General features: G+C 43.9%; 2 protein-coding genes across 2 annotated transcripts; one reads left to right on the forward strand and one right to left on the reverse strand.

Annotated features, from left to right (window-relative positions):
* Positions 1 to 74: 74 nt before the first annotated feature.
* On the reverse strand, positions 75 to 2,990 carry LOC123710203 (lysosomal-associated transmembrane protein 4A). The gene is made up of 6 exons (XM_045661960.1): positions 2,795 to 2,990; positions 2,299 to 2,412; positions 1,963 to 2,167; positions 1,724 to 1,862; positions 1,482 to 1,638; positions 75 to 1,403 (listed from the first exon to the last, which is right to left on the reverse strand). Exons 2-6 carry the CDS (start codon positions 2,404 to 2,406, stop codon positions 1,098 to 1,100), a joined length of 915 nt encoding a protein of 304 aa, XP_045517916.1. The 5' UTR covers positions 2,407 to 2,412; positions 2,795 to 2,990; the 3' UTR covers positions 75 to 1,097.
* Positions 2,991 to 3,633: 643 nt separating this feature from the next.
* On the forward strand, positions 3,634 to 10,326 carry LOC123710151 (condensin complex subunit 1). The gene is made up of 20 exons (XM_045661882.1): positions 3,634 to 3,862; positions 3,934 to 4,047; positions 4,494 to 4,666; positions 4,876 to 5,048; positions 5,186 to 5,327; positions 5,431 to 5,526; positions 5,700 to 5,870; positions 5,947 to 6,108; positions 6,415 to 6,552; positions 6,630 to 6,995; positions 7,076 to 7,396; positions 7,469 to 7,669; positions 7,741 to 8,277; positions 8,351 to 8,518; positions 8,591 to 8,796; positions 8,861 to 9,031; positions 9,107 to 9,379; positions 9,457 to 9,721; positions 9,801 to 10,077; positions 10,151 to 10,326. The coding sequence occupies exons 1-20, from the start codon at positions 3,745 to 3,747 to the stop codon at positions 10,222 to 10,224; spliced, it is 4,146 nt and encodes a 1,381-aa protein (XP_045517838.1). The 5' UTR covers positions 3,634 to 3,744; the 3' UTR covers positions 10,225 to 10,326.
* The last annotated feature ends 410 nt before the right edge of the window (positions 10,327 to 10,736 follow it).

Raw genomic sequence — 10,736 nt, forward strand, 5'->3', positions numbered from 1 at the left:
AATATATTAAAACATTTATTATATATATATATATATATACCATTATTTTTTTAAACTACAAAAGAAACAATCAATCATTGTTAACAGTGATTTATTTGATTCGATCACTTTCAGTGTACACACATTAATAATTTGTCTTAGCATTAATATTTATTCTACAATGTAATGCCCAAAGTAAAAAATAGAAACATATTTTTCGTTTAATGATTTAGATTAGAGAGGCTCGGGATCATAGGCCGTTATGAACTACTCACGATTAGGATTAAGAAATATCATTTAATTGAAAAGATTGATAAGGAAAAACATTTTTCACTTAATTTCCGTCCGTGGCTTGATATAATACAATTCTTTCATAGTCTTTCGAGAAAACCAATTTGAGATTACCTTTTAAAAATTCATATAAAAGGCGGAATAAAATACTATCGAGATCGAACTAAAAACGGACAATTAAATCTAAATTATTTTCGGTACATTGTAAATACTATTAGTTGGATAGACAATTCTAGGAATGTTTCTCTACTCTTTGAAGTACTTTAAATAAACGGTTTTCAAAAAACTTCTTTCATAAAAAAGCAACTGAATGATTGTTATTTTATATCGCATCTTTTATAAACATAATGCACCAAGTATTAAAGATATATAAAGAAGTTACTCTTTTTGAAATGACTCGGTCGGTGGTTGGAAATTATATAAAAAAAGGGTTTTGGCGTTTTAGTTCATAAATATTTTCAGATTTAAAAAGGACTAAAGTAAATCCTGCCACAGAGTCCTAATCGAATCCAAAATACGTAAATGCAAAGTAAAACGAGAAACACAATTTTGAATGATTATTTGAAATATATATTTTTACTTATTGTAAAGAAAAAATAAGACATAAAGTGACAAACATATTAAACTTTAAAAACAATAACAGAAAGTTATATTAAAACAATTGTACGGAAATAAAGAAATTAGAAGCGTTGAGAAATTAGAATTAATAATAAATCTATACATTTAATATGAATGTTGTCTCAAAAACACCGTCTATAACGAACGACACATTTAGAACGCTTTAGACACAATAAATAGCTCTATTTTTTTAAGCCGAGAGAGAGAGCTTAGACCGGGGCGTGCGTCCCCGGCTGCGGCAGCACCACCACGGTGTCGGAGGCCGGTGGGGTCGGGAGGGCTCGAGGCGCGTCCACCTGCGCCATGAGCGTGGCGGCGCGGTACGAGGGCGGCGGAGTCTGCTTCACGGCCTCGTCGTAGTCGGGCAACAGGCTCGAGTATAGCGGCGCGGGCGCGGGGCCCGAGGGACTCGCCAGCCCCTCGCCGGAGATCACGAACGGAGTCAGGCCGCTCAGGGCGTGAGTGCGCATCGTCAGGTACTTATAGCAGCGCCACACCATGTTGATGAAGTACGCCTGATTGAAATTCTCAACTTTTAATCCGACTCCACGGACGAGCTAGAAGAGGGTGACGTCGCCTTTGTAGTTACTCACCTTGATGAAGATGGCGACGAGGAACGAGCACAGAATGACAAAGGCCAAGGCCGGCACGGGCAGGGACAGCAGTTGGGCGCGCCAGGGCACGCGGCGGGCCTCTCGCACGAGCTGGTCGACGGAGCGCACGTAGCAGAGGTACCCCATGCCCGTCAACCTGTCGCAGGAAGGCTCGCGATCAGTCTTCGCTACTACGGCTCGGTCAGAGTTTAAAAACGCGAAACTAATTTTTCTATGCTTACACTGTGATAGCAAAGTCAAAAATCTGCAGACAGAAGAAAGGCAGTATGTGTGCAGGTTTCCCACGAGCAGCTCCATAGATCAGCATCAGTGTAATGGCTAGAGTGCACACGGTCACAAGAGCTCCTACATCTATATCATCTGAAAACATAAAAGCAGTTGCTATAATTTTTACATACAATAAATATGTTTAGATCAATCTTTACAAAAATACAATATCTTTTATTGTTCTATATCTTACGGTAGATGAAACTGCGCTCCTTTGGCTTAATTGCATATTGAGAATAGGCACTGGATGGTGATTCAATGTTGGGTAATGCAGTAGGTAAAGGGGATCCTACATCACGCCAGTCAACAAAAGATTCCTGCTCCTGTTCAAAATCTTGTATTAATGCTGGGTCCCTCACCACAGCGGCCAAAAATCCTAAAGCTAGTAAATGCAGTACCTGTCAAAGAGACAGCATTTATCATTTTGTATTAACATTTTAAATTTTTACAAGAATTTTATAATATTTTCAAAAATTAATATTGCCTAAGTTTTATAGACTTTGTATACAATTCTGCTTTTACAACTTACCAAATGCCATGAACCAAGGAGCATAGTTCCAGTGCGAACATGTAAACACATTAAGCAACGCCATTCTTTGCTATGCTCTGTTCCCATCTTATTACGAAATCTCAGCATGTTAATCTGTTTATAAAAAATATTTAACATCATCATCAAAATGTTTAAACTTTTATTCATAATTTTTGCATACATTGACAATATCGTTTTGCCTGGAACTTCCCTATAATAAATTTACGTAATCTTTACAATATCTAAAATGAAATATTTCGTAGATTCTTAACATATTGTGTACTAAATCTATACTACACCGAATTTTAAAAAGTGCCCTTGTGCAATATTTAGTGTTGTATTATTTAGCTATAGTCGAAGACACTTACATATATTTAGAAAATCAATACTGTAGGCATATTAAATGAAAATTCCAATCGAGAGAGCGAAAATAAGCGATTCATGTTTGACAAATTATACTTTGATAAATTTACAACTATAAATACATAGAACTTACAAGGTATACTGTCGCCTGAGGGCTAAATGTTGTGCAATTTACGAGACACAGGATAATAAAGAATTCACTGTTCAAGTATTCAATCGGAATTCCAAGCTTTAACAAATTATTTAGGATATGATTTTTGAATGAAATTTTTAACTATGTATGTCGTATGTATCAATTCTCTAACAAGTAAACCAATGTAATTTACAAAATTGATAATACAAGTTTTGACACTTGACATTCAACAATGAGTGAAGGTAGTACAAGTAACCTTTTGCCTATCCGTCAGTGGTATCGCTATGGGTGAGCCGAGGATGGTTTTTGAAGATTTTATGGTCTGGTAAACGCTCAGTTGATCAATAACTAATAAGAACAAGATTGTAAAGTACAGTCCTCCTAGATTTTAGAATAAATGCGATAATAATAAGCTTTTTATTTACCTCAAAATTTACAATGGATTATATTTATTGTTTCACTCTTTAAGAGATAGTAGTATTAGAAACACTAACCAGACGTACATGACGTTAATAATATTAAGTGGCATGATTTTTTTATAGAGTGAAGCCCATCTTGGGTAAGCGCCTTCTTCATTTTCTTCTAATGTTGTCTGTTATTGGTTTCTGTCAGTAATATCTTTCACTTTACTCATCAATTTACCTTCACAATGGTCTGTCAATACTTTTATTAAAACACGGGCCCGTTCCAGCGTTTCACCCTCAGTGCGTCTTGATTTATGTGTTCTGTGCAGTTGCAGCCAAAGCCGTGAAATGTGTATCTGTACTTCTACTTAATCTGTGATCCGTACGGTGAGTCTGTGAATTCAAATAATTTAAAAATAAACGTTCACATTTCACACCAGGCTCGCCGCTGATTTTATACAAAGTTTAACAAGAAAATCGGAAATATATGTAATTTTTAAAAGTTCAAGTTTAGTTTTTTGTATGATTTTCTAGATACTAGAAACAATGAGTACCTTTAAGTTTAGTATACCTTTGCAAAAGGACGAGTTATTAGAATGTCATGCAGGACAATATCATGTTGAAGATGTCCTTTCACCAAGACTACTTTTATCGAAATTTCAAGGTAACATAAGAAACTATGTAAAATGATTGTAATATATGAAATCTTTTCTATATTCTAACCGAATTTTGTAGATGCTGCTCGAGCTTACAACTCCAAGGGTGTTGATTATATACTTGAATATTTTGATACATACTTCTCGGTATTGGTTCATGGTACAAAACTAGAGTGGAATATCATAAATAAAGGTAATCTTTTAATCAAAACATATATATTTATTTTATCAAATTTTACGTCCTTCGTATTACGAACACACTAAAGTGTCGAAATCAATTGGCTTTGGTTGGTCTAGATTGTCTTCCATACAAGGATACACTCTACATATCATTACACACACTCTTAATAACTGCAACAATTGACTAATAAAGTACTTTTATTTTGCTAAATTTAGTAAAAACTGCACAACTGTGTACATTCTTTTGTCACTCTATCCTATCCTATTTGGGATTGCTTGTACGTGTAGACTGTTGTAGACCATGACTAATAATTAGGAGTTGTGGGTTATCTATACATTTTTCTTCTCTCCATGTCCAACAACTGTCTATAACGCCTATAATATAAAATGCATAGTCCCTTCGGTGTCCTTTTATACAGTTTACACTGTAGTATGTTATTATTATAAATGTTATTCCAGGTTACGATCATATTCTGAGAACTGTTAAAAATTTATCTAGCTACCTAGAACCTATACTGCAAGAAAGAGATATTGACAGTGAAGTCCGCAATAAAAACCTAAATATTATTAAAATGACAATTTATTTATTCACTCAAATTATGAAAACAAAGGATACCAAAGTAGCAGCTGATGTAAGTATCAAAGTGATAAGGTATAAAGAGATGTTTTCAGGTAAACAAAATCATAATCTCATTTATTAATACACAACAGAATATCCACACATGAACATCAATTAAAAAAATAAGGGGGGGGGGTTAAATATTTACTCCCAATATTTAAATGAAAGGTGTAAGCTATAAATTCTCCATCTTTTTTAATATAAATATATTTATTCTCATAGAATTCAACAAAGTTGACATTGGGAAAGAAAGGCAAGAAAACAACAGAAAGTGATGAAATCAGTTGTTGGACCGAAAATGATAAAATGATTGCACTTGTTACATTGCACCAAATTCTCCAACAACCATTACCACGCCTTTGGGACCCACCTCTAGCCGAACAAGACTTTGTTTCGTAAGTTGCCTGTGTTATGTAATATATTAAATGTGGGGTGATTGTGTCTTATTTGTATATTAATAAAAAAAACATTTAATGATCCTTATATATCCATAAATAATACAAATTTTTAAGGTACTATTAATTTGTTTCAGAATGGTTGTGGAGCCTTGTTACGTAATAATAGAAGACCAGGCAATAAAAAACAAAACATTAAGAGAAACTGTATTTCAAATACTCGGAACTTTAATTAAAAAATATAACCACGGTACAGCATGTATTATTAAGTTGGTGCAGGTAATTGCTTTATGTTTACAGTTTATTGGATATTTTGAAGTCTCGATAAGACAAAACTTAGAATGGAGAACATCTTTTTCATATAAAAATGTTTTTTGTTCAGGAACTACAAATGTATGAACACGCGGTGTCCCCAGTGTGTGCGGGTGTGGTGCAGTTGACCAAAGACTTTGGCCTGGGAACATTCGCTCCTCAAATGGTTAGTTTATGTATTAACAGAGAGCGGCATTTAATGATGCAATGTAATTTTTTTTGATTATAAAATACATTTAATACTACTGAGCAGAGAGAGGGAACGAAGCGGTTTAGCCTCCCTTAAGAAGTGATTTCTCACTTCAATAAAAAGGTGTATACACTTTGCTTTTCATGTAGGTTCGTGAAATAGCAGAAGCGTTGGCATCCTCGGAGGAAGAAAACAGCGCAGGCACCGAACAAGGAGCGGCCAAAAACTGCGGATCCTTCCTATTGGAACTCACCAAGGAGCTCCCGAAAGAGATGACCGGCGCCATGGCCACCGTTCAACCTTACTTGGAAAGCGACGAGGTGAAGTCGCAGATATGTCGCTTCGCTTTATTTAGCTTTCTATAACTCTTACGATTTCTAAATATTTTTATTACAGTCGTACACATTAAGGATAAGCATCCTGGGGATGATGTGCGAGATATTAGTAATGGAGTTGAAAGGGGAAGGATTGAGCGACGAACAGAGAATTCAAAGGGATGACCTGCTCGATGACTTGTTTGAACACCTGCACGACCAGTCCGCATATGTGCGACATAAGGTAAACGTACTTCGCGTAACCCAGCCTCGGAGCCGGGACCCGAGTACCTAGTGTGGAAAACCGGTATCTGACTTTTTTTTCCGTAGACCACCAGAAACCACTGCGGTTGCAGTATTTGTTACTCAAAAACGCTTTGACGAAAGCGAGTCGCTTAATTTGAAAAAGTAGAAAAACTTATTGATTGTGTCCATTTAGAAGATATTGAATCTCTGCTCGTCGAGCTCGCCAGCGACAGGAAAGTAGACTCACTGTCGTGAGCGAGCATCGGCGAGTTCGGCTCGCGCTCAGGGTCGCTTACCGCTTCAGGTTCTCCAGTACTGGTCTCGTTTGCAAAAGGAGAGTTGTGTGCCCGTCACCAGGCAGCACGTCGTATTGGAGCGAACCGTCGGAAGACTCCGAGATAAGGCGGCTCTCGTCAGGAAAGCTGCCATTCAGCTCGTCAAGGTGACCTATCCCGTTCCGTGTCGACGCTGAGGCGTGTCGTCTTCTAATCCTTTTTATTAATTATTTACGTTTTGTAGATCTTCTTGGAGTGTAATCCGTTTTCGGCTCGACTCAAGTTGGAATCGCTCGAGGAGCAGCTCGCCGCGGAGACCGCGATTCTCGAAGGTCTTCAAAAGAAGCTAAATCCGGATCCGGATCCGGTGCTGGTGAAAAAGTGGGATAAAATGGAGGAAGATGTCGTGAAAACGATTAAAGAAAAAATGAATTTATTGACCCAAGACGAAACGGAGTTGTCGCAGTCCACCATGGACGATTTGTATCGAGCCATCCGAGCCAGTTTAAGGGAAGAAAACTATTATAAGGCGTATTTAATAGTGAAGCACGTCGAACGACAACATCCCGAAGCCAAATTCCTGAGATGCAGTCTGCCCAAGAGCGACCAGGTCTGTTACTGTGAGACGTCGAGGTCTCGCAATCCGCACTAATATCGCTAATTCTAAAATTCCCTATCCGCTCGTCGCAGGTGGAATACTTCGTGGCCCTGTTGAGGAATATGTACGTGACCCCGGAGAAAAGTTATTCGGTTTCCGAAGGCGAAAACGAGATGGCTCTGCTGAAGCGCACGGAAGAGAAAGAGAGCGTTGTCGCGTTTCTTCAAGAGTCCGTGCGCTTCTGCAGACTCATCGCCGAAGCCGTTCCTCTGATCGACGCCCTGCTGACCTCGAAGCAAGCGGGAGACGTCAACGAGGCCATCGACTTCTTCACGGCCGCTCATCACTTCCACGTCGAGTCGGCCAAAGTCGGCATTTCCAACATGCTCGTCCTCGTGTGGTCGCGAGATCAGGTCGGTGTCTCTTCGATATCGTTAGTCTCGACCGCCATCGAGATCTCAAATCACTAACGATGAGACCTTCAGGACAAACGGGAAGCCGTGGAGCGCGCCTATCGGGAGATGTACTTGGAGTGCGAGAGCAGAGCGGAACGAGCCCGAGCCTTCACCATAGCCAAGAACCTGGTTTCCCTGCTTTGGATCGTCGACCGGGACTCGGCGCTGGCTCTGCAACACTTGGTAGAGAAGTGGGTGTCCAGGGGAGACATTTCGCCCGCCGTCATTCAGGTGACCTTTCGCTCAGGTCGGGTTTCGCCTCTACGTCGTTTCGTATGTGAAAATGTCATTTCGCGTTACAGGTGTTCTGGGAAATGTTTTTGAAAAAAATCGACGGCACCACAGATTCGGACGGGTACGCGGCCCTGTCCTTGCTGGTCATGATAGCTAAGGCCAAACCTTCCGTGGCGGTCGCCAACTTGGAGCTCATTCGGCGTCACGGTCTCGCCGGAGACTACGACTCGCGGGATCTCAGTGCTCAGCTGCTGACGTCTCTGGCGAAGAAGGACCGCAGATACTCCGCCGACGACCCGATCTTCGCGGCCCTCCGCGACAGCCTCGTGGAGGCGTTTATGACGTTCGAAGACTTCGTTTCGTTCGCCGCGAACTCGGTCGATTTCGTCTACGCCGTGTGCGACACTCCCGACGTCGTCTCCTCCGAGCTGTTGGCTGAGATGTACGCGCGTATCGAAGAGAAGACGACCGACGCGGAGGACGACTCGGGCGACGTCCCCGCGGAGTTGCTGTCGAGGTTCGTCTTCGTGTTGGGTCACGTGGCCCTGCAGCAGCTCATACACCTCGACATATCGGTGTACAGCGAACTGAGGCGACGCAACCAGGCGAGTGATTCCGCCGCCCTCCGCCGTCGACGGCGCGTTTGAACGTAACGACGTAGACTTCTCCGCTTCGCAGGTTCGAGAGGAGCGGAAAGCCGAGGAGAAGAAGAGAAAGAAAGCCGCGACCCCCGCCCGAGGCAGAGCGCAGGATCTGCGGCGCCAGACTCTCATGAACGCCAGCAGCGCCAGCGCGTCGTCCAGGGGCGTGCGCACTCCGAGCGTCGGTTCCGGAGCCCGGCAGACGGTCTCGTATCGGTTCCGTCTCCTAGAATATCCCGCGTGGACCTGGACTCGCTCTGATTGATTGCGATCGCAGGCCGACGGCACGATGACGGAGGAGGAGGCGCTGGAGGGCGCCGTGGCGGACGACGCCGACGCCGAGTACGTGAGGGCCGTCTGCGAGAGAGACGTCGTGGGGCCGGGCGCCGCTCTCGCCCGCTACGCCCCGCTTCTGCGCCACGCCCTGACCGCGCCCGGCGTTCCGCAGCGGTTGCAGGCCGCGGCCGCTCTCGCCTACACCAGGTCCGCGCTTCGGCCGCCTCGCGCGCTTGTCGCGAGGCTCGACGCTCACGATTCCCCGTCGCAGGTTCATGCTGGTGTCGAGCGCCGTGTGCGAGGAGGGGCTGCAGCTGACGGTGACGATGCTGAAGCGATGCCGCGGCGTCGCCGTTCGGAACAACCTCACGATCGCCTTCGCCGATCTCACCCTCAGGTTCCCGAACCTCACTCAGCCGTGGACTCCGCACGTCTACCGCATGTGAGGATCGCTCGAGCTCTCGACCTCGACGAGGACGAGCCGCGGCAGGTTCTGAGGCGACCCGTCTCGTTTCAGTCTGACCGACGAGGAGCCGGAGGTCCGCCGGTGCGCCGTCAAGATGCTGTGCTTCCTCGTGCTCCACGAGATGGTGCGCGTGAAGGGGCAGATCGCGGACATGGCGCTCTGCTGCGCCGACCCCGACCGGCGAGTGGCCGACATGACCAGACTCTTCTTCAAGCAGCTCTCGCTCAAGGGGAACGCGCTCTACAACGTGATGCCGGACATCATCTCCAGGCTCAGCGATCCCGAGCTGAACGTCGCGGAAGACAAGTACCGGGTCATCATGAGGTCGGCGCCGTTCAGTTTCCTTCGAATGCTGACGGCGAGGTGACAGGTTTGGTGTTACATCGCCGTCTCCGTTACAGGTTCATAACCTCCCTCATTCAGAAGGATCGACAGACGGAGGCGCTGATAGAGAAGCTCTGCCAAAGATTCAAACTGGCGACTGACGAGCGCCAATGGAGGGACCTCGCCTTCTGTCTGTCTCTGTTCACCTACAACGAGAGGGCGCTGAAGAAGCTCATCGAGAACCTAGATTGCTACAGAGACAAACTGCACTGCGACGGCGTCATGGACTCTTTCAACACCCTCATGAATAACGCCTCCAAGATGGCCAAAAACGAAATCAAGGTCGGCGACCGGAGGCCGATAGCCCGTTCCACGCTTCTCCGTCTGGCTCTTTTCGAATATTACTCACATTTCATTGCAGGCCCTAGTGACGGAACTGGGTGACAAAATCGAGGATTGCTTCGCGGTGACCGAGAACGACGAAGAACAGAAGAACAAACAGTCGGACGAAGGCGAACGCCCCGCCCCCAAAGCAACGCCCCGGAGGAGACCCGCGCCGAGGAGAGCGCGGACCCGGTCGCGCAGCCCCGACGAGAACGAAGCTCCGAATGCGGCAGCGACGCCGCTGGGCCTCCGGAAGTCGGCCAGGAAGCCGAGAGCCGCTCGGACGAAGACCAGTGGCGAGTCTGATGAGTCTGGTAAAGCATTCGGAACGAAAATAACTAATGATAACAACTCACGCCCCTTGACCCGTTTTATACTATCTTCCAGATGATGGGGACTTCCAGGAAAAAGAAGTCTTCAAAAAACCCTCCACGAGGAAAGGCACCCGACGGAGAATATAACTCGCGGAATAATTAGCTGTTAGTCCTAATTGTAAGATTTAAATGTTAAACCGGTATGTCTCTTACGTCTAATGTGTTCCTAATTATAGTTCTTGAACGTTCTATTCTGTAGATTTCCTTCTCATCACCGCTTGAAACAAAAAATATTTTACTTTTTGTTACGTCAAAGATTATTTCAGTAATATTTGCCAATTGCAGAACCGATGATTGGATTGGAACTCCTCGACTCTTAAACGACGAAAAGACGCTTATCTCTTTTCGAATGGAATACTTTTTAATGCGTTTATAAAGAAAGCCCTGAATCGGGAACTAACATTAATTCGTGTTAAAGTCGTGGGCGTCGTCGCCACTCCCGACGCGAGGAACTCGTGCGGACGTACGTTCCGACTTCCGTTAATTACTTTTTTTTTATTAGGACCACATAATTAGGACAAACACGTGATATAAATTGACATAGATACGAAAATATATATATATATATATAAAGCGGTGCCGTCCCTATAACATGTGGA

Source organism: Pieris brassicae, chromosome 5, assembly GCF_905147105.1.
Source record: "Pieris brassicae chromosome 5, ilPieBrab1.1, whole genome shotgun sequence".
Lineage (NCBI taxonomy): Eukaryota > Metazoa > Arthropoda > Insecta > Lepidoptera > Pieridae > Pieris > Pieris brassicae.

Bases quoted from the DNA above. Each gene is read 5' to 3' on its own strand.
- LOC123710203 (XM_045661960.1), bottom strand. From the start codon at position 2,406: ATGCTGAGATTTCGTAATAAGATGGGAACAGAGCATAGCAAAGAATGG. The intron at 2,168-2,298 runs GTAAGTTGTAAA...TCTCTTTGACAG, and splicing joins TCCTTGGTTCATGGCATTTG to GTACTGCATTTACTAGCTTT. The intron at 1,863-1,962 runs GTAAGATATAGA...TTATGTTTTCAG, and splicing joins GGAGCGCAGTTTCATCTACC to ATGATATAGATGTAGGAGCT.
- LOC123710151 (XM_045661882.1), top strand. From the start codon at position 3,745: ATGAGTACCTTTAAGTTTAGTATACCTTTGCAAAAGGACGAGTTATTA. The intron at 5,871-5,946 runs GTGAAGTCGCAG...TTTTTATTACAG, and splicing joins CTTACTTGGAAAGCGACGAG to TCGTACACATTAAGGATAAG. The intron at 7,397-7,468 runs GTCGGTGTCTCT...TGAGACCTTCAG, and splicing joins TCGTGTGGTCGCGAGATCAG to GACAAACGGGAAGCCGTGGA.